General features: G+C 46.7%; 1 protein-coding gene across 1 annotated transcript in view; it reads left to right on the top strand.

Moving 5' to 3' along the window:
* LOC135821878 (leucine-rich repeat-containing protein 4B-like) overlaps nt 1-23612 on the top strand; it is a 105688-nt gene that overhangs the window by 34288 nt on the left and 47788 nt on the right. The window contains exon 3 of the mRNA XM_065334879.1: nt 2400-2521. Coding sequence (XP_065190951.1) covers nt 2400-2521 — 122 coding nt within the window. The remainder of the gene's footprint in view (nt 1-2399; nt 2522-23612) is intronic.

Below are 23612 nucleotides of genomic sequence, written 5' to 3'. Positions count from 1 at the left end.
TGATGCATCGAGGGGGCTTAGTTCGAGTTTCTGCGACAGTATGGACTATTCCCATTATGTCCCTGTGCTCGATGCAAAATGCATATTGAGGCGCTCCGTGTGTGCTTTCCTGCCACTCGGTTGGATAACTTTAGTCAAGACCACTTGTTGGCGCTCGAGGACATATTGTAGCAGACTATGGTGGTGGTCTACACCCAATTTCAGGACGTAACCTCGCCGCTACTGGCTCTTGAAGGTTGCCTTCGTGATGGTCACCATTGGACAGGTTGAAGTGATTAATTCGTTTGAGGGACTCAGCAAGTCCCCAATCTATAGATGGATGACTAAACATGACTAGGTAACTTGGATCGTGATGCGAACGAAGTTAGTTTGGCTGCCCTGTGTTGTTGTAAGCAGCAGTGACCCCTCGTTCTTGTACCTTTTTTCAGTGCGTATTTTAGTCGATTATTGGGTTTCGCCCAATATCCAAGGAACGGAGGCCCTCCAGATCAAACCATTACAGTGGGCAAACAAGGTCCACCTCCGGCTAATCAGAGCCATGCCGGCCATGTCCGGTGATTTCAAACCATGTTCAGAGAGTTCGAGTGGGACAGGAACTTGGTTATGCCCTTCCATGCACAAGAGGCGTCCCTCAAGGCTCAGTCCTTGGGCCGCTGCTCGTTTGTATATAGACATATGCGATGTTTCCTTTCTCATATTTTCGTTTCATCTGAGTCTCCTTTGCAAGTTTTCCCATGCCTGGGTTACTTAGACCTCATTCACTTCCTTGTCATTTTGACATATTCAGTCCATTCGGTTTGCGAATTCAAATAAACACAACCAACCAACCATGCACCATAATGCTTCAGACATTCATCTAACAAACTCTTCGCAGATGATATAACCTTTCATATCCGTAGCCATTCCGGTCAAAAAGTAGCTACTCGACTGAGTGAGGACCTGGCTGCTCTCGATGGCTATCTTGAAAGGAAAGGACTTTTATTGAATCCATCTAAGACCCAGGTTTAATACTTTGCCACCCTGGTAAAGAGCTGCCCCTGGTACAGCAGTTCTCTGTCGTGACACCCCCATTGCCCCTCTGCTTCCGCCCGCTATTTTGGAAAGTTCGTTGATGAGCATCTATCCTTTTCTGACCAAGTAGCAGCGGTGTGTACATCTGTTAACAAGAAAGTAGGAGCCTTTGTGCTTGCAAAGCAGAATATCAGTATCTTTGGCAAGCGACTGTTCTACCTCCCTATAATTCAGTCTACTCTTGAGTATGGCAGCACCGCATATGTACACTGTTTGTTGCAAGCTCTTTATAACAAACCTCTTGCTGCCAGCCGCTTAGCACTAAAGAGAATTTTTTTCCTTGGATAGAATGACCCCAACTGCCCTTCTCTACAGTAACACCAATGTATACACCCTTGAACAACGACTCAATTTCAAGACCTATGTATTTGTGCATCGCTGCCTGAATGGCCTTGCTTGCTCTCTCCTGACAAGACCGCTTTACTCTTCGTGCTCATAGTGCTCACACTGCTGCACTTACCCGTGGTCAGGTGTCTGCCGTGCTTGTTTTACCCCTGCTAGCACACGCTATGGTTTGAGTGCAATTTCTTATGTAGGCTGACCGGTGGAATGCACTGCCACCTGCGCACCACCTTTCTAATTCACCTGCTGAATTTCGATCATCCATCAAGACTTTCTTAGGGTTCCCGGTTGGGAATTCCCTAGTAAAATAAGAAAAAACAAAATAAAGAAAAAACATGTTTGGTCGTTACGGACATTGACTATTATATTCCAGGCTGGATTTCTACTCAATCTGTGGACAGAACTGTTTCGTCCTTTGTGGACTCATCAGCGCAGCAGAAAGGAAATGAGGCCGAACCTGATAGCAATGAAAATTAAATTTTCCAAAGCCAGATTTAAAGCAGGCCTGAACGTACCTTGCCAGAGTGCTCAAACAGACAAGTTACATGTAGTAACCTCTGCACAACGCAAACAGCAAAGCCCTACCCCACACAAGAGTCCTCAACTCTTCCAGGGTGGATTTCTATCAAAAAGATTTCAACAAAGCAATGTCAGGTAATTCGAACCTCACTTGAAATGGGCATATTTTCTCGGGGTTGTATAATTGGAATGCCCAATTATTTAGAGGTTTTTCCTGGCATATTAGGGTTTGATTTATCCAGATTATACGTATTGCTTCGGTTGTCCCTGCTCTGTCTCCTCAGCGTTGATTTTCTCATCTTGTCCGCAAAATTAGATTGTTTAGCGCCCTCGTGTACGTATACAAATAGTATGTTAAGGTAATTGACAACACTGCTGTGTTGTATTTTGGAGTTTCTAGCAGAAACCGTAATGTTTTCTGTACTGTTCTGGTTGTGCATCTGGTTATTTCCTTTGGATATTCGCAGTTCTTATCGGTGGCCGTGATTTATATGGTGCTAGCTTGGAGTGAGCCTTCCAATGCCTGTGGATTGTGTACATGTAGCAAAGGAGTTCTCATGTCGTGCTCAAACACTGCCTCGTCGGCCATGTGAGTTCTACGTTGTCTGTCGTTTGAAAGCTTCAACTTACAAATTTCATAACCGCAATGAAAAAGACAAGCTGAATCGACATTATTTTGTGTACACTATATTCATGCAATGTAAAACTGTGGAGACGATGTGCAATAAAACGATGAAAATATGAAAAAATGGTGTAGAGAAAATAAGGATTCAAACAAATTTTCGTACAACACTCATCAGGAATCGTCATTGTACTAAAGGACACTGAAAACAAAATTGAACTATTATAGAAAATCTAAGTGAGAGAAATAACACTAAGAACAACAGCAGTAAATTTACAAGTGTGAATTTTAACAACGAAAGCGAGAGCAATAACGAATGCGTGTGCTAACAATAAACTTGCAAATGAAAAATGAACAAACAAGAGAAAGAAAGAAGGGAGGACAAAGTGATAACAAATAACAGCAGTACATTACACCTAGAACATTAACGGCCAAGCTTGGCCGCACCAAACACGACACGTTACTTGAATAATTTCAACCCGATTATACTATCTTTCTGTACACACAAATTAGGCTTATACAGACGCTGATAGATGGCTTCCAAAACTTTTAACTGTGCTCCATAACCATGACGACCACGTCACAATACAGTGAAAGAAGAGCCGGAATACGAATTGCAACAATCAGGACTAGCTAGCAGATGATTGTACACTGAAGACTTGCTACCAAGAAACCTACGCACAACACTAACATTCTCACCGGCACTCTCACGGTCACCACCATCGTCGCTCCCCGACTCATTGCTCCCTTCACCGTCCGTACCATCATCCGCTTCCTCTGCGCTCTCGCTGTTATCCCGCCTGACTTTGTCCATCATAGCCAGCAATCGCATGTCATCACGTACATAGAAAATCAACATAATTTTGCGAATCGACCTTTTTTTCAGGATCACTTTTCAACGAGGACGAAGCAAAGTCGGCCGAACGAAGCCTAGAGGAAGGAAATCACCCTCTCCACTTCACCATCACGATACTGACATAGATACGAGATGAAACAACTAAAAAATCCACAAGAAAGCTGTACGGCCATCTTCGCGCTGACTTTGGTCTGACTTTGGTCTGAGAATTTTCTATCACCATCAAAAATGTACGAGAAGCACTCGAAAATAAGCTACAGACGTACCTTTATCACTCTCTACTCCTGTTCAAAGGCACAAACGTAGACTCTCCACTTTCAAACCAGGAACCAGACATACCAGTGGTCCTTTTCAGCTGCTCCACGAGCGCAGAAAATATTCACCAAGGGTCGCAGAGCAGCATCCATTCCAGAAAATGAGCTAAAATACGAGTGAGACTGAATGCCTGAGTACATGAGTACATGCATGAGTACATGCAGAAAATAGTCAATTTCAGCGTTTCTGATCCAAACAGCAACTAGCTTCGACTAGAAACAAAGATTACACCAAAGGATCAAACAACCATTTTCTTCAGTTTTTTGCAGATTGCTTCCTTGTGCTTGGCCCAGCAGGCCAAAAATAACGTCTCGGAGGAGTACACAAATTACAACTCTCAGATGTCCACGATTGCTGGCCATGAACTGGACTCAGCCGTCACCATGCCGTCACGTCCTTCCTCCCCAGAGGAAGCGGATGATGGTACGGACGGTAAAAGGAGCAATGAGTCGGGGAGCGACGATGGTGGGGACCGTGAGAGTGCCGGTGAGAATGTTAGTGTAGTGCGTATGTTTCGGCACCGATCCCGTAGAATTTTGACCAAAAGTGGTTTTTGAACCGTTTGTGCCGGTGATCGCCGGTGCCTGGAGCCAGACTTTGTCTAAATTCCACACCAATATTTGTGCTAAATTTTCCTAAATTGAAGCAAGAGAGGAGGTCCATTCGCCATTCTTGTAGTGGCTTCAAGGTGGCAAATAAGTCAGCATAGCAACCCGTCCTTCTCGGATGATCTGCTTGACTGTTGTGCAACTTATGAGACAACTACAATTGAAACAAATAAAAATACGATGATACGTTGGCAAGTTCTTGTACTTAGTCCGGCTCTTCGCAATTGTCGCTTATCTCCCACGCACTTTTTGACAGGTAAAACCCAGCCCAATCACGATATCTAACTTACTTTTGCTTGGGAGATTGTGATGGCAAGATCAAATGAGGCACCAAAGAAAAAATGATCGTGACTAGCGCTTTGAATCGCTATGTGTTCGACTTTTCTGGGAAGTGGAAATCTGGCCATTCACTGTCTGTGTTGCCAAAAGCCTAGCGCAACGACCCGAAGACTGGAACTGCAGCAGGGGCAACTGACATCCTGGAGAGCGTGACAGGCGCGCGTGCACGGCAGAGGAGTATGAGCGTCATGCTGAAGAATAAAGGTGTTTTCGATGCGATGCGCGCATGCGAGAGACGTTTTGGTTGTGCCCACGGTTCCTTCAAGCACCGAAGTGACAGACACAACTGTTCCTTTCCCATTGCTGCCATACCACAGGCTGACAAAGCAAGAGATTCTCTGCCAGTCTACACCAGCCGCTAGACACCAGCAATTTAATGTCAGCTCATGTAACTGCGGAAGCTCGAGTGATGGAGAGTTGAATGGACTCTGTACCTGTAAGAGTGTGAGTGCAATAACGCGCTCCTTCGCTGATTTATTTCGTGCATTTTGCTTACCTTGCTTCCCTTCTATGACTCGCTTCACCTGATTCCATGGCTGATTTTTTTTCTTTTGGCGGAGAGTATTCATGTATCATGCTTCCTCACTATGCCTATTGGCAATTTCACAGAGCGGCACCAAAACTCCTGTTCTTAGTGGTGATAGATAAGCGACAATTGCGATGAGCCGGACCAAGTAACTTCATCAACATTTGGCAGCATAATTTTGACGCCATCGCTTACCACTTGTAGACTGCAATATATTATGTAGAAGTAGTTTCATGATCTCCAGTAAAAGGTAGCAACAAGTGGCCATCACCGAAAGACCTTGAACTACTGAAGGAACAAATAATTCAATTGGCAAACCTATCGTAGCATTTGGGCACATTCTGTACTACTTTGTAGTAGATTTGGTACTTGAACCGTATACGCAACGGATCGGGAGCTGGCTCACCGCCGATGTCTTGCGGCGCCAATTCTGGTTATGTGAACTGTTGAACGCCATTGTTGGACATTCTGACACAACGCAAGGCAACACCTACATTGTGACTAGTGAGAGAGCTCGACTCAAGAGAGCGACGCAACGCAACGCAATAACTACATTATGACTAGACTGAGTGAGCTCGACTCAAGAGAGCGATTATTTGAAGAGAGTTGAGAGAGAGATTTGAAGAGAGGCAACGCAATATATAGGGCCTGGGTAGCTATGGCAAATATGGACGCGCAAGTAGCTACCCAGGCCAATGGAATAATGCATGAACCTAACAGAACCAACCCTGAAGTGGACTGTGGTGCATACGAATGAACGCAGTCAATGACTACATTAGTATGGCTTTGTTTGCATGAGAGTTTTCGACCCGGGTTGAGTTCGATTGGGTCATATTTCAAGCACAGGAACGCACTTGACGTCGTTCGGCGGAAGCTTGACGCTGCGCTGTAAGACGCCGTCTTGAACTTGCAGCTGACCGCGGATGTTCTGGAAGCCACTGTCAGGCGGGAGGTCGTCCCCAGCGATCACTGCGGCCTTCACTGCCTGGAGTGCACCATTGTCCTCCTGCCCGGCCAGGATCTCGGCCATCGACAGACTCGGCATGATGGCGAGGCTGGCAGCAACATCCGTCGCGCTGTTATCCGATGTGCAGGCCAGCCAGGACGTCGGAACGCGCGTGAGCTGTCGTCAATGATCTGCAACCGACGCTTGACGAGCAGCTCGTGGAGCCCGCCAACCTTCACGCGGCGCTCTTTCCCGAGGATCTGACGAAGCCAGCCATGCACGGTCTTGGAATCTGTGTGGAGGCGGATCTTCCGCGCAGGCCAATTGGCAGCCGCGTTGAGGCCCTTGATGACGGTGTCCAACTCAGCGATGTTGATATGCCGTTTGTCGTCAGCCGGGCGCAGCCAGCTGCGGTCCTCGATGACCTCGCCGTTGACTTGCACCACGACACCCAGCGCGATTCCCGACACATCGCACCACACGTGCCACTCCGTTGCGTCGTCATGCTGCACCGACCATACGCCACGCACCGGATCGTGCTCGTTGACTTGGGTCTGGAGGTCGCGGCAGAGCTGCAGCAGACGAGGTGGCACGGCGACATCCCAGCCGACGGATTCGCCGATCATCCGCTTCAGCCAATTCGTCGTCGGTCGCAGCCACGCACAGACGGGGTAATGGCTGACGAGCTTGCCACACCAGCTGAACACGGCGCGCTTGGTGGGCGCCTCCGGTAGCTGCAGGCAGACGTCACGGCGACGTTGCCAGTTGATGGTGCCGTATTGAGTTGAGAGCTGGAGGCCCAGCACCCCAGCAGTAGGGAGCTTCTCGGCAGGCTTGCACTTCAGGCCGTAGCGCTCGAGCTGCTGGATCGTGGCCGCCACTCGGGAGTCCGGCACACGCAAGTCGTCGACATAGTTGTCCACGCCGTCGAGGTCTTTGGCCACCCACTTCACGACCATGTCGAGGATCTTCGGCGCGACGTTGAGGCCGAACCCCATGCGCGTCATGGCAAACAACTCTCCTTGCCACACGATCGCTTGATAGCAGTACAGACGGGGAGCCATCCGGATCTGGAGGTACGCCTTGCTCAGATCAAGGAGAGCGCTATCACCGTCCTCGAGTCGCCACTCGCGCAGCTTCTGGCCGCAAGCCGGCGCATCCAGGCCTGGGTGCGACACGAGACACTCATTCAGAGCGCGGTAGTCCAAGCACGGCCGCACGGGAGTCGACGCCTTGTGAGCCTGGTCGACAGCCATCAGTGGAAGAACACAGGCCAGGTGGCTTCCCAGAAGCCTAGGTCGTCGCGCCAGGTTGCCTCAATGTCGTCCATCCGCAGCGTGACCTGACCATCGCCGTCGCTGACCGAGGTATGCCGTGACAGCTTCTCCGTGGCAGCCGCCACGCCGACCGAGGCGACGTCACGTGCGGGGCCGAACACAACGGACGATAACTGGCCTCCCGGCTGATCATGGGAGATGCTGACACCACCAACTTGGGACACGATGTCCGATCCGATCACGATATCGGTGTTGAGGGCGTCGAGGTTCGGCACGACGAGCAACGAAACCTTGATCGTCGGCAGGTAGACCGAGCCATCCTCGCGCTTCAGCGTCATGTCCACGCTGCCGGTGACGTCCAAGGGTGTGCCGTCCACCGTGATCAGCCGGTCGCCGGTCTCCTTCAGGCTGGACTGCATACCCAGCTGCTGGACAACTGGCCACTCGATCAGGGACCGAGTGCAACCCGTGTCGACAACTGACGCTTGGCGGCTCCAATGCGCGTTTTCGACCTGCACCTCCACTGCAACTCGAATCAGCTGCGACGAAGGCCGGGGCATAGCCAGGCAGAAATCCGTCCGCGGGTGCGACGCTGCTGGGGCTGCTGCTGTGGCGGCCACGCGTCCAGAATCTGACCTCTGAGGACAATCTTTCCTCAGGTGGCCCACCTGATGACAGCGATAGCACGTGGGTCCACTCCTCTTGGCTGGATCATCCGTGGTCGTCCTTGGCCAAGTCGACTGTGGGGGCCCACCAACGCCACCTCGCTGTCCACCGCCACCGCGCTGTCCACTGCCACGACGCTGCTGATTCGGGCAGCTACGGCGCATGTGACCCACTTGGCCACAGCCATAGCACATCAGCGACTGACTCTGTGGCGGGGGACCAGATCGGAATGCAGCCACCGCCTGAGCGACCCCTGCCGCTGACTGCATCGTCCTCACCTGTCCAGTCAGCTCCGCGACGGTAAGGCTCTTCATGGCGTTGGCCAGCCGGACGGTTTTCCCATACTCTTGAGGTAGACCGCTGATCAACTGCTCCACGAGCAACGGGTCTTTCCCATCCGCAGCAACCTTGTGGCCTTACAATGTCAGCAGGCGCTTCAGGTCTGCCACGTAGGTGTTGACAGGCTCATCCAGGGCCAGCTGCCGCCCTACGAATAGATGGTAGGACTCCGCCGGGCTGGGCGCGAACGCCGCCTCCAAAGCAGCCTTCACCGCCACGGTCTTCTTCTGATCCTCTGCGGACAACTGGTCAAACACCAGGAACGCAGAACCATCCAGCAACAATGGCAGATGCGCCATCTGTTTTTCCTCCGAGTCCCATTTGTGCAGTTCTCCAAGGACCAGGAACTTAGACCAAAACGCAGCAAGGTTATCACCTTTTCCACGAAACGGCCGAACAAAACTATCAAACTTAAACGTCGACATCGTATTGCACACTGCTACTCCACCAAACCGGGTTTCGGCACCAAGCTGTTAGATAATCACTACCGCCCCAACTCACTCCCGGACACGCACTCGCAACAACATCCACAACGAGTTCTTTGGCGAACAGTGTTCATATAATTATTGGAGAAGAAGCAGAGAATGTGGGAGAGCGAAAAACACAAGTTTGTTCCACGCCAACTCTAAAAAACTGAGTGGAACTGACGTAGTTCTTCGTTGTATGCACTGTACGCATGAGAGCACGCCAGTTGCATGCCAGCGCGCAAGCGAGCAATAGATGAACATGAAACGGACACCAGAAGTAAAAGGATCTGGCGGTGACACAAAGTCAACGGGAATGTATTACATGTCGGGAGACCATCAATGAGCCATGGTAGCCGGCGGGTGCAACAAGGAATGTCAGACAGAAGTTAGAGCAACGAATACCATGCATGCTCTCACAGGTGTCACCCCGCTTATCGCTGATGTTGCTTCTGCCGACGTGGTACAGGAATGGTACGCGGATGATTCTTCAGCTGGCGGCCGCCTACGCCCGCTACGGCGATGGTGGGATGACCTGAATGCAAAAGGGTCGGATTATGGGTACTTCCTGAATGCAACAAAGTCTATCCTGCTCGTGAAACCCGAGGCGTACGAGGAAGCCACTGTGATTTTTGCTGGTACTGGTGTGCGTATTGAGAAGGATGGGTGTCGTCATCAAGGAGCAGCCCTTGGAACGCCGTCCTTTGTGGAAGAGTACGTTGCTAATAAGGTCACCGACTGGGTCCAGCAGATTCGTCGTCTGGCTGAATTTGCATCGACTCAACCTCAGGCAGCCTACAGTGCCTTCATTCAGGGACTACAGCCGCGGTGGTCCTTTCTCTCAAGAACCCTTGAGGATGCCCCTGCACTGTTTGGTCGTCTTGAAGACGTGATTCGGGACATCCTGATCCCAGCTCTGACAGGCCACGCGCCACCGTCTTCTCAGGAGCGTGCACTGCTGGCCTTCCCATGTCGCCATGGTGGTCTTGGCATCACCGACCCGACATCTATGGGCGGCAACTACCGCAATTCACGCAAGATCACGACATCCCTGTGGGAGAAACTAATCGCCCAAGATTCCTCCCTAGATGGCACTGCGGCGCAAGTTCTCAGCATGAAGGCAGAGGTACGTACGACTTTGCGAACCAACCTCCTGGCAGCCGTGAAGTCTTTCAATGATGGTGCTGGAGCAGAGCTTGAGCTGCAATTGACCCTAGCTTCGGAGAAGGGGGCCTCTAGCTGTCTAACCATCCATGGATTTCGTTTGTCCAAGGCGGAGTTTCGCGATGCCCTCTGTCTCCGGTACGGGTGGACACCAGCACGCCTGCCATCAGGATGCGTATGTGGCGATGGTAACTTTGACGTCACCCATGCCTTGTCCTGCAGTACTGGGGGATTCCCCAGTTCGACACAATGAAATTCGAGACCTCACGGCTGATGTTCTGCGTCAGGTCACGCATGGTGTGTGCACAGAACCGATGCTGCAGCCAGTCACCGGAGAGAAATTCCGGCTTCTGTCCACAACGACCGCTGATCAGGCTCGTCTTGATGTTGCCGCCAACGGAATCTGGGGTGGCCGATTTGAGCGCACCTTTCTTGATATAAGGGTTTTCAACCACTACGCTGCCTCAAATCGCGCTGCCTCAGTTTCCTCAGTGTATGCACGCCATGAAAAGGAGAAACGCCGGAGATATGAGCAGCGTCTGCTTGAGGTTGACCGCGCCACGTTCGTGCCAGTAGTGCTGTCAGCCACTGGTGGCACTAGCAAGTGTGCATCGGCCCTGTTCAAGCGTCTTGCCAGCATGCTATCTGACAAGCTGAAGGAGCCGTACTCCGTGACGATGGCATGGCTTCGCTGCAAGCTAAGCTTTGCATTAATCCGAGCTAGCGTGATGTGCCTTCGTGGGGCAAGATCCTCATCCGCACACCGTGTCACCAGGGACATCTATAGTAGTAGCCGAGGCACGTGTTTCCTTGCAGGACTGTTGAACTAAAGTCAGACATGTACATTTTTGTCTAGAGGTCTAGTCATGTACTTGTCATGATTCTTTTCTATTTTTCTTCTTTTTACCAGGCGTGGGCCATCCCCTGGATTATCAAAATGGGTGCCTTATTATTTTTCTTTTTTTTCTTTTCTGTTTATTCTTTTTACCAGGCGTGGGCCATCCCCTGGACTATCAAAATGGGTGCCTTATTATTTTTCTGAGTGCAATAAAGAGTTGTGGAGTTTTGCTTCCTGTAAAAAAAGTAGTGGTGGACCGTGGTGATACTTTTTTATACGGAGGTCATTCTGTGCATGTTGCTGTAGCAGAATTTTCATGACTCTGTCATAAAATTGTCTTGCCTTTCAGATATTTCAGATTTCCCCACCCTCGATCAGATTTATTTGAGAAATGTAACCAGGTGCGTGTCGCAGATGTTTTTGTTGATTCTGTGTTTATAATGGTTTATCGTGATAAGGTCATCCTGCATCATATTGCACTGAAATCGTAACCCTGTTGATGTCGATACAACTTTTGGAAGTAGTTCAATGACTTCAAACTGTTAGTCCACGATTTTCTAAAACAACACAGCAAAGGAGGAACAATAAACATGTTTTAAAATGTAAACAAATACATTGCTGAGTCCGACACCTTGTTCCAACAACTACACTGATCCTGAGGATAAAAGGGCAAGGCTATGGTTGGAGGTACTGAGAGATAAACAAGGCACTCCATAATAATAAAATCTTACACATCTTTTGGTGAGTATGAATGATATCCAGTCGAACCTCTTTAGGACGAACACCAAGGGACCGATGGTATTTATTCTGTGAGTTTGTCTTAACCTATTTTATAACCAGTGAATACAATTATTTCTCCAATAGACATACGAATAGATTTCTTCTACAGCGAAAGATTCTAAGCCACACCAACTCATTGACTCGTCTCGTATGAAACAAGTGAGTCACTGAACGTTTCTTTAGCAACATGACGGCAACTGAAACAGCAACAGAGAAAGTACGATACATGTACAGCACATTCTTGCAGGTACTTCAAACAGATTGCAGATCGTAATTCTTGCTTTGGCGGCACGAAACTTCATTTGGGGCAGTGCAATCTCGGCGGAACTCACAAATAATAAATCAAACAGCCCAGACTCGAATAAACAAATCCAATCATACAAGTACGAGATCTTCACGAGACGAGACTGCACCCTTTGACTTGTTTCGTATGACGCAAACAAGTTTACTGAACCTCTCCACAATAAAGATTTCCCCTGATATGCGAATTTATTTTGCAAACTCGGTCAATGGGTCCTTGAACCTTTCCCTCCAGATTGGGAACTGCCAACGATAGTATGCCACTGACCAGTGCCTTACTTGTAACGTACCAATGTACAATGAATATGAGTATTTCGACAACACACCTAACATAAGCCTTACCGTCAAGAAGGTGAAGTCGCGTTCTTCGCACACTGTAGACAAGGGCAAAGAGATAAAAATGGATCTAAATCCGAATAAAATCTGCACACGTTTCCGTAAATGAAAGGGTGAGCATAAGCAAATGAATCGAAGGAAACCGGTCAACTCAGAGATCACCTGTCATCGAGTATTCCGTAAAAAGAGGCCTCGGCAGCGGAAAAGCTAAATTTTGAAAAGAGATCCTGTCAGCTTTTCCATTATTTATTGCATTCCGCCCAAAATGAGCACACTTTTCGTAAATGAAAGAGTCAACACAAGCAAAAGAATCAAAGGGAACTGGTCAACTCACCTGTCATTGAGTAATATTCCGCGAAAGGAGGTCTCAGCAGCGCCGAAACGAAATAAGCCAGGCCAGGAGACGAAATATCCGAAACAGCTCATACAAGAAGCAGTTCCAAAGGAGGAAGTTCCTCGCGCATGCAAATCCGAACACGGACTGCACTGCATCACAATGTCTGCCGTGCACGTGCACAGCACGCGGCTACCACGCGTTGGTAGATCTAATACCGAACACCTTACGTAGAGACTTACGTAGCCTAAGTGAAATACCGAGCACCTTACGTAGAAACTTACGTAGCATAGCGGTGTCGTTTTTCTTGCCATGTGAACACAATAATAGAAAAGCTGACAGGATCGCTTTTCTAAATTATCGAAGAACATTCTCGAATACCTGGTTGATGCACGAATTTTGATAGTGCTCACTTCCGTTAATCGTTTTTCTTTGGAATTTTCCATTCATTTTTTGCTTTAATTCATATTTGCTTTGTTTTCCTAGCTTACTATTGCTGTGGCTGGCTCAACGCCCTTGTCTCAGGGGATTCTGTCCCTGCATTAGCTATGCTTGTCACATGCTATGAGATTGTGTCTAATAATAATAATAATAACCTTGTTGTCTTTCCCAAGTTGTAGTTTTACCTAAGTTCACGGTTTCATACAAATCGCCTCTCACAGGTTCAAACCCCAGACTCGGCAACTCATTCCTTTTTCCTTTCACTGTAGACTCTGATGATGTCATGGCACCCATCTTGGATTCTTTATGCCATGTGCAGGCTTTCTGTTCTTTTTGTTCTTTGTTTGGTTCTTTGTTTTCACTTCACTCGAGTGTGGTTTTGGTTGAGAATCATGGTCCCAGACACTATAATGACAGTGCTGTTCTAGTTGTGGTTAGGAAACTATCTAACTTGTGCATTGGGAGAATGTTACACATAGTGGCAGCGGTGGGATTCGAACCCACGCCTCTGGAGAGACTGGAGCAAAATCAAGAGTATCACTACTTTTTTTTATTTTTTATTTATTTTTTTATATATATTTTTTACTTTCTATCGTGAAATATGGCTGGGGAACTGTTTGTTCTCTCGTCTGCAAGCGTCGTGTGGTCTAATAATAATAATAATAATAATATTAACTGGTTTGAGGGAAAGAGACAAACGGGAAAAGTCTGAAGAAAAAATTGACTGTCACCACCAGGACTCGAACCAGGGACCCTCGCTTGTAGCCAGCGATGCTCTAACCACTGAGCTATGGTGTAGTCGTCATCCCAGCAGAGGCCGTTCAACATTTTTTTAATAATAATAATAATAATAATATTAACTGGTTTGAGGGAAAGAGACAAACGGGAAAAGTCTGAAGAAAAAAATGACTGTCACCACCAGGACTCGAACCAGGGACCCTCGCTTGTAGCCAGCGATGCTCTAACCACTGAGCTATGGTGTAGTCGTCATCCCAGCAGAGGCCGTTCAACATTTTTTTAATAATAATAATAATATTAACTGGCTTGAGGGAAAGAGACAAACGGGAAAAGTCTGAAGAAAAATTGACTGTCACCACCAGGACACGAACCAGGGACCTTCGCTTGTAGCAAGCGATGCTCTAACCACTGAGCTATGGTGTAGTCGTCAGCCCAGCAAGGACCGTTCAACATTTTTTTCAGACTTCGTAACTCACACTTCCTGTGAATCCACACAGGCGGGTGGGACGCAGCCCTCACTGTAACCCACACACTTTACGTACAAACTAGCACGCGGGGAGCCCCAAGTCATAAAATATTAACTGGTTTGAGGGAAAGAGACAAACGGGAAAAGTCTGAAGAAAAATTGACTGTCACCACCAGGACAATAATAATAATAATATTAACTGGTTTGAGGGAAAGAGACAAACGGGAAAAGTCTGAAGAAAAAATTGACTGTCACCACCAGGACTCGAACCAGGGACCCTCGCTTGTAGCCAGCGATGCTCTAACCACTGAGCTACGGTGTAGTCATCATCCCAGCAGAGGCCGTTCAATATTTTCTTCAGACTTCAATAATAATAATAATAATAATAATAATAGCTGTGGAAGAGAAAAAGACTTATGGATACGAGTTAAGAGTAACTCTCCATCACTGTAACATGATACTATATACAGTCAGAAAGTGCAATAACTAGGCACAAAACTGACAGAGTACTGAAACATTCGACGTCCTGACACCTAGCTTCAACACATCTCCGTAGCGCTAACCGACAGCCTTCCAACTTGGAAGGTTCAAGGTTATGGAAAGACCAAAGAGGGGAAGGCAAGCGCAACGAAAACGAGCAAAAGCTACAGTCCCAACGGAACAAAGAATGTCGATTGTTACTGGACGATGACGAGACCAGTACGATATTTGACAAAGCGGTCTAACTACAATTCGAAGCAGCAAAGCAGCACACCACCCAACTTGGGTGGGTCATAAATATCAAAGATAAGTTAAGAAGGGGGAAGCTTTGCGAAAACGAATTGTACAAGCCGAAAGTCAAACTCCTACAGTACTCCTCATGCATGACATTGTGATGGACTAGTTGACTACAAAACAAGTTGTTTCACACGACGTACGTTTCGCCGTATGGTTCATGACGGCTCATCAGGTGTGCAATTTGAAACTCGGATGTTGAGCCATAAATAAATGTGGAAGAGAAAAAGACTTATGGATACGAGTTAAGAGTAACTCTCCATCACTGTAACATGATACTATATACAGTCAGAAAGTGCAATAACTAGGCACAAAACTGACAGAGTACTGAAACATTCGACGTCCTGACACCTAGCTTCAACACATCTACGGAGATGTGTTGAAGCTAGGTGTCAGGACGTCGAATGTTTCAGTACTCTGTCAGTTTTGTGCCTAGTTATTGCACTTTCTGACTGTATATAGTATCATGTAACAGTGATGGAGAGTTACTCTTAACTCGTATCCATAAGTCTTTTTCTCTTCCACATTTATTTATGGCTCAACATCCGAGTTTCAAATTGCACACCTGATGAGCCGTCATGAACCATACGGCGAAACGTACGTCGTGTGAAACAACTTGTTTTGTAGTCAACTAGTCCATCACAATGTCATGCATGAGGAGTACTGTAGGAGTTTGACTTTCGGCTTGTACAATTCGTTTTCGCAAAGCTTCCCCCTTCTTAACTTATCTTTGATATTTATGACCCACCCAAGTTGGGTGGTGTGCTGCTTTGCTGCTTCGAATTGTAGTTAGACCGCTTTGTCAAATATCGTACTGGTCTCGTCATCGTCCAGTAACAATCGACATTCTTTGTTCCGTTGGGACTGTAGCTTTTGCTCGTTTTCGTTGCGCTTGCCTTCCCCTCTTTGGTCTTTCCATAACCTTGAACCTTCCAAGTTGGAAGGCTGTCGGTTAGCGCTACGGAGATGTGTTGAAGCTAGGTGTCAGGACGTCGAATGTTTCAGTACTCTGTCAGTTTTGTGCCTAGTTATTGCACTTTCTGACTGTATATAGTATCATGTTACAGTGATGGAGAGTTACTCTTAACTCGTATCCATAAGTCTTTTTCTCTTCCACATTTATTTATGGCTCAACATCCGAGTTTCAAATAATAATAGCAATGAAAAATATCAATTGTGCACTCATAATCATGTATAAACAATTAAAATGAAACAATTCCAGAACGTTTTCGTGTGACCATCATCAGTGGAACATCGTCACATAGTAAGAATCACTAAAACAACCAGTTATATAGCTAGAGTAACATGAAAAGAAGCGTGAGAATGCAGCACAGCTAGCGGTTATGCATAACGCGTGTGTTTTCATGTTACTCTAGCTATATAACTGGTTGTTTTAGTGATTCTTACTATGTGACGATGTTCCACTGATGATGGTCACACGAAAACGTTCTGGAATTGTTTCATTTTAATTGTTTATACATGATTATGAGTGCACAATTGATATTTTTCATTGCTATTTTACGACTGTTGTCTCCTCGTCGGTTATTTAAATAATAATAATAATAATAATAATGAAAGTACGTGTTGGGTCGCAAGTATCACGCAAACACACATCCAGTCAAAAATAAGGCACTTGTCAAAGTATCCGAACGTTTTCGGTCCCTTCTCATCAAGGATTATACAGGGAATGGCTCAAGTTGGAAAGACTAAAACTTTTATAGCGTAAAGATATGAGATAACAACACTCGTGACAAGGTGGAAAATTATCAAGTTCAGCACGACACAAAACTCGAAGGAAATAATGATAGTGACAAGAACATAGTGAGCAAATTAAGTTACATTGTTAACACCTCGACGAGGAGTAACACCAAACAATTGTAGCGACAACACATTTTCTTTCTGTACGCAAAGTTCAGGATCTAACTTACGGATATACAAAGCTTCTAACACAGCCAGATGCAACGCACTTCTACCACGTGACAATCGTCAGGCGAAATAGCACGTCATCGTACATTTGAGATCAGCGGGAAGAAGATGACGACGTCCACTAATTTAGTATCTGTGCACACGGATCTGCTGTGTGTGTGACTCTGTGTGTCAGCTATGATATCATCTTCTGTGGTTCCATGCCTAGCATGTACGTCTGAACCATCCTGCAAAGTTTGAATGACGTTGGTTGAGCGATCGCTCCGCGAAATATACTTTTTGAAATTCTCTTCATAGTATATCTTCCACCATTGAAATTTCGAATTTCTTCAAAAAAAGTGCTGAGAGGGGTGGCTTGCAACCTCGATATGGCTTGTTCCAGGCATGCTTTGGAGCCATCTTCTGTTGAAGTAGTGGCAGGGATCTGCCCTGCAACTGCTACAACAAAAAATGATTCGATCTGAGAAAGGGTGAGACCGCGAATCTCGGTTGAATATTGAGTATTTCAAGCCTTTTCACGACGAAGATGGAGTTCTTTTTGGAGATGGACGTCGAGGCAAAGGACATGGTGTCCGACGTCTGGCGTCTGGTGAAGCCAGGGATCATTTGTCCAGTCAGGTCGGCAGCCTAACCGTCGGTAAGCTTGTGTTTGGATCCCGTTCTGCTCGATTTGGTAGATCACAAACAATTTGATATCGCACAAATTGATCTCAGCATCGTGCGTACGGTATTTTATATTCAGAAAATCCCAAAGTGTCTCTGTGTGGCCGTCCTATGCCACGAGAAACTCCAATCAGGCTCCTTTGTGCTCTGCCTTCATGATTGAATGTCCACTTCGTTTGAACAACGAACACAACAATCGAGGACGGCTTTGCAATGAAAAATACAGCTATACTGGAGCTGAAAAAAGAAGAAAAAAACGTGCTCAGGATGAGACTCGAGTACACGCATACTCTCCCAGCAGGTGAAACGCAAATTTTTGTGAAAAATGCGTGACGCCGACTGACCAGTAATTTCGCCTGACGATTGAGAACACATTATCACTATCGCACTTCGTCAATCAAGCAACATCTGTCAGCCCGTACCAATTGTCGTGAGTTGTACAGTGATAATGTGTTCTCAATATTGTCACGTGGTAGATGTGCGTTGCACCTGGCTGTGTTAGAAGCTTTGTATATCCGTAAGTTAGATCCTGAACTTTGCGTACAGAAAGAAAATGTGTTGTCGCTACAATTGTTTGGTGTTACTCCTCGTCGAGGTGTTAACAATGTAACTTAATTTGCTCACTATGTTCTTGTCACTATTATTATTTCCTTCGAGTTTTGTGTCGTGCTGAACTTGATAATTTTCCACCTTGTCACGAGTGTTGTTATCTCATATCTTTACGCTATAAAAGTTTTAGTCTTTCCAACTTGAGCCACTCCCTGTATAATCCTTGATGAGAAGGGACCGAAAACGTTCGGATACTTTGACAAGTGCCTTATTTTTGACTGGATGTGTGTTTGCGTGGATACTTACGACCCAACACGTACCTTCCTTGTTAAAGTATTATCCGCCTCCGACTTCTTGTAAAAAAATAAAATAATAATAATAATAAAGGGTTTGCTCCCCACATCGGAGCTCGCGCTATTCCGCCGACTTTACTTGACACTTGACTGACTCACGACTGCCATCCAGAGCACATGAGAAGTCCATCGAACCTTCGACTCGGCAAACCTGCAAGAAAGCACCACTCCCTGCTCAATACACAGTGTTTCGGGGAATTCACCCTTCATCAGTTGAGCTTGAGTAGGCTGAGGAAGATTGTGCCTGAAGAGCACCACTTATATAGTGCTCTCCAGGCACAAACATCACCAGGGATACAAACTTACAGAGACGCTCCGTTTCCAGCGCGACAAACACCTCGTGAACACCAGATAGCAGCGTGAGTCAGTGTCGCTCCTGGACGGTGAGACAGACGTCGAGGACCCTCGGTCATTCGTAACGCTGTCACCTCCAAACCAACTAGTCGCAAGCCTGCGCTGGGCGCAACAGTACGAATTAGTGGTTGCGACTTCGGCGATGATTTGTAAGAAAGGGTTTGCTCCCCACACCGGAGCTCGCGCTATTCCGCCGACTTTACTTGACACTTGACTGACTCACGACTGCCATCCAGAGCACACGAGAAGTCCATCGAACCTTCGACTCGGCAAACCTGCAAGAAAGCACCACTCCCTGCTCAATACACAGTGTTTCGGGGAATTCACCCTTCATCAGTTGAGCTTGAGTAGGCTGAGGAAGATTGTGCCTGAAGAGCACCACTTATATAGTGCTCTCCAGGCACAAACATCACCAGGGATACAAACTTACAGAGACGCTCCGTTTCCAGCGCGACAAACACCTCGTGAACACCAGATAGCAGCGTGAGTCAGTGTCGCTCCTGGACGGTGAGACAGACGTCGAGGACCCTCGGTCATTCGTAACGCTGTCACCTCCAAACCAACTAGTCGCAAGCCTGCGCTGGGCGCAACAGTACGAATTAGTGGTTGCGACTTCGGCGATGATTTGTAAGAAAGGGTTTGCTCCCCACACCGGAGCTCGCGCTATTCCGCCGACTTTACTTGACACTTGACTGACTCACGACTGCCATCCAGAGCACACGAGAAGTCCATCGAACCTTCGACTCGGCAAACCTGCAAGAAAGCACCACTCCCTGCTCAATACACAGTGTTTCGGGGAATTCACCCCCCATCAGTTAAGCTTGAGTAGGCTGAGGAAGATTGTGCCTGAAGAGCACCACTTATATAGTGCTCTCCAGGCACAAACATCACCAGGGATACAAACTTACAGAGACGCTCCGTTTCCAGCGCGACAAACACCTCGTGAACACCAGATAGCAGCGTGAGTCAGTGTCGCTCCTGGACGGTGAGACAGACGTCGAGGACCCTCGGTCATTCGCAACGCTGTCACCTCCAAACAAACTAGTCGCAAGCGACACTGACTCATGCTGCTATCTGGTGTTCACGAGGTGTTTGTCGCGCTGGAAACGGAGCGTCTCTGTAAGTTTGTATCCCTGGTGATGTTTGTGCCTGGAGAGCACTATATAAGTGGTGCTCTTCAGGCACAATCTTCCTCAGCCTACTTAAGCTCAACTGATGAAGGGTGAATTCCCCGAAACACTGTGTATTGAGCAGGGATAGGTGCTTTCTTGCAGGTTTGCCGAGTCGAAGGTTCGATGGACTTCTCATGTGCTCTGGATGGCAGTCGTGAGTCAGTCAAGTGTCAAGTAAAGTCGGCGGAATAGCGCGAGCTCCGGTGTGGGAAGCAAACCCTTTCTTACAAATCATCGCCGAAGTCGCAACCACTAATTAATAATAATAATAATAATAAAACATAGCTATGAATAGGATGATGATGATGGGACTATAGCTTTTACTCGTTTTCGTTGCGCTTGCCTTCCCCTCTTTGGTATTTCCATAACCTTGAACCTTCCAAGTTGGAAGGCTGTCGGTTAGCGCTACGGAGATGTGTTGAAGCTAGGTCTCAGTACTCTTGTCAGTTTTGTGCCTAGTTATTGCACTTTCTGGCTGTATAAAGTATCCAGTTACAGTGATGGAGAGTTACTCTTAACTCGTATCCATATGTCCTTTTCCTTTCCACATTTATTTATGGCTCAACATCCGAGTTTCAAATAATAATAATAATAACAATAATCAACGCAATAAATAGAGTAAGCTTCGCACTCAGTACAAACACCATAAGCAAAACTTGTTTTCATGTAAATAAAGAAGCTTGTTCCTAAACGTGATGAGATGACGACGAAAACGTTTAGGAACAAGCTTCTTTATTTACATGAAAACAAGTTTTGCTTATGGTGTTTGTACTGAGTGCGCAGCTTACTCTATTTATTGCGTTGATTACATTTTTATCTCCACGGAAGCTTAATAATAATAATAATAATAGTTAAAAAGCTTACGAATGGGATGAAGGCCGCAGACATCACGCAACTACCTTACTTGTTTGACATGTATTACTGTGTATTTTATAACAAAAATATTATTGAAAACCCAGAATCGATTTTCTCGTTCCTATCATCAGTGGGAAAAACGGAACTAAGGATACAACCAAAGAAACTGAAGTTAAGTACTGTAAATAGAAAGGTGTTAGAAATAACATCAAGATACAAGTGCAATAAAACCACTAGAGGAAACGCAAAAAAGGTAACAAGATTACATAACCAAAGGCGAGAAGGCACTGAACGAAGTGTCAACCTACGAATACAACTTCAGTGCTGTCGCGAACGCGATCGTAATTTCCATAATTATCACTTAGACATAAATTTGTAGTGCTAGAGCCTACGTTTTCTGACCTTGCCGCGCTCCTTCCATATTCTGAATAGCTATAGGCATGCGCAGTATGGTACGCGCGCATATTAAGCATGCGCGATCTTGACCCGTATAAATTAGGCATGCGCGTTCCTAATCAGCCTCTCCTTTTTTATGATCACCAAGATTGACCTCGTGTTCTTATGGCTCTTGTGTGAATCCAAGTTTGCAGGCAGCTCGCCTTTTAGAGCAAGATGTCATGAGTGGATTGTTTGTAGTGCAACTGGCATGAGTATTGTTAGATCAGGGTAGTCGCTCACCAAGATTGACCTCGTGTTCTTATGGCTCTTGTGTGAATCCAAGTTTGCAGGCAGCTCGCCCTTTAGAGCAAGATGTCATGAGTGGATTGTTTGTAGTGCAACTGGCATGAGTATTGTTAGATCAGGGTAGTCGCACGGCGACATTTTTGGTGCCGAAACCAATACTGATGCCGGATATGGTGTGAGACCGAGAGCAGATATGGCAGAACCAGACTCCGTCAACGCCCAGGCGAAGACGAAACGGAAGGTGCTGCAGGCCCACGTGAAGTTCTTGAAGCAGCGCTCCGCTGAGGCCAACACATTGCTGTCTGGCACTCCAACTCCAGACGAGATAAGTAGTCTGATTACTGTATTTGCTTCTACGATAAAGAAAGGCGAGGGATTGTTCGACCTGTTTGCTAATGTGGTATACGACTTTGAGGCTACAAAAAAGGGTGATAAAGAGAAAAAGAAACACGATGAGCAGTATGTCGATGTGGTTGTGGAATTAATTACGGAATGCAATGATCTATTGGCACAGTTACGAGGGAAGTCAGCACAGTCGAAAACAGCATCCCCAGTGGAGATCATAGATCTGACGAAGGTCATGGAAACCAATACGAAAACACAGGCAGAAACAACGAAGCTATTAAACCAGTTTGTCTCAGAACAAGGTGCCGCCAATGGCACTCCAGTCACAGTATCAAGTTCAACGAAGCTTCCTGTCCTAAAAATACCTGTGTTCAATGGCAATGTGTTGCAGTACCCAGAATTCATTGACATGTTTGAATCCACTATTCACAATAATACCAAGCTGTCCAATGTGGAAAAATTAGTGTACTTGAGAAATCACCTGAGCGATGCAGCACTAGATACCATAACGGACATTACCTTAACGGGCAAGAATTATGCAGCAGCATTAGGGCTCCTAAAAGAGCGATTTGGAAAGCCACAAGTAATTGCCAACATGACGTATCACAAGCTTGTTGCCATTAAGCCACCAGTGAACACACCAGTAGCGTTGCGAAAGTTCAAAAATGAAGCAGAGGCGCACTTGCTGTGTCTGAAATCAGCTGGTTCAGACATCCAGCAAGAGATAATCATACCGCTACTGATGTCAAAACTGCCAAAAGCGATAATCATTGATATGGAGAAAAGAAAAACCAGTGACAATTGGTCTGTGGGCAAACTACTTACGGTCTTGGGTGCATTAATTGATATCCTTGAAGCAAGTGATCACATGGCCTCTGTACACTTCACACCTTCTAATGGGCGGGTACACAGGGAAACAAACCAAGAGGGTATGGCCACCAGTTCCTTACTAATGAATCAGACCACGCACAAAGGCCCGAAATGTTGGTATTGTGGAGGGTCACACTACACGGATGAATGCCCAACATATCCAACGTATGAGAAACGGAAAGAGAAAATCACAAATGAATGTTTCGTATGTCTGAGGAAAGGACATAGTGCAGCAGATTGCAGAGCTGGTGCACGTACATGCTACCATTGTGGGAAACGTGGGCATCACCGGTCATTATGCATGAAGAAATTTGATCCACAATCCAGGCTAGATCCAAAGGCACGAGAATTCAAAAGTGCAAAGCCAACCAATGTTCAATCTTGCAATGCAGAGCTAGTGCCGCCTGTAGCTGACGTACATGCAACAAATGAAGTTTACTCCCAGAGCAATGTGGTACTAATGCAAACAGCAATGGCAGAAATCCAGAATGGTGACCACACTTGCAGCGCACGCATCTTGTTCGACACTGGGTCGTCCCGTTCATTTGTGCACAGAAATGTCACTACCTCACTACACAGTAAACCAGTTGGTCAAGATGTTTTGGCAGTAGCCGGGTTTGGTTCCAAGACCAGAACTACTCACACTTACCCTAGGGTAGAGTTACAAGTCAAATTACGTGATGGATCCTTCCAACCGATATCTGCAAATATCACTGACCACATCTCTTGTCCAATGAATATGGCTCCGTTCAAAACCTGTGTATAGTGCAGTTAGCTTTT

Source organism: Sycon ciliatum, chromosome 7 (genome assembly GCF_964019385.1).
Source record: "Sycon ciliatum chromosome 7, ocSycCili1.1, whole genome shotgun sequence".
NCBI lineage: Eukaryota > Metazoa > Porifera > Calcarea > Leucosolenida > Sycettidae > Sycon > Sycon ciliatum.
The sequence above is the reverse complement of the archived record's forward strand: the minus strand, read 5'-3'. Positions and strand labels throughout refer to the sequence as shown.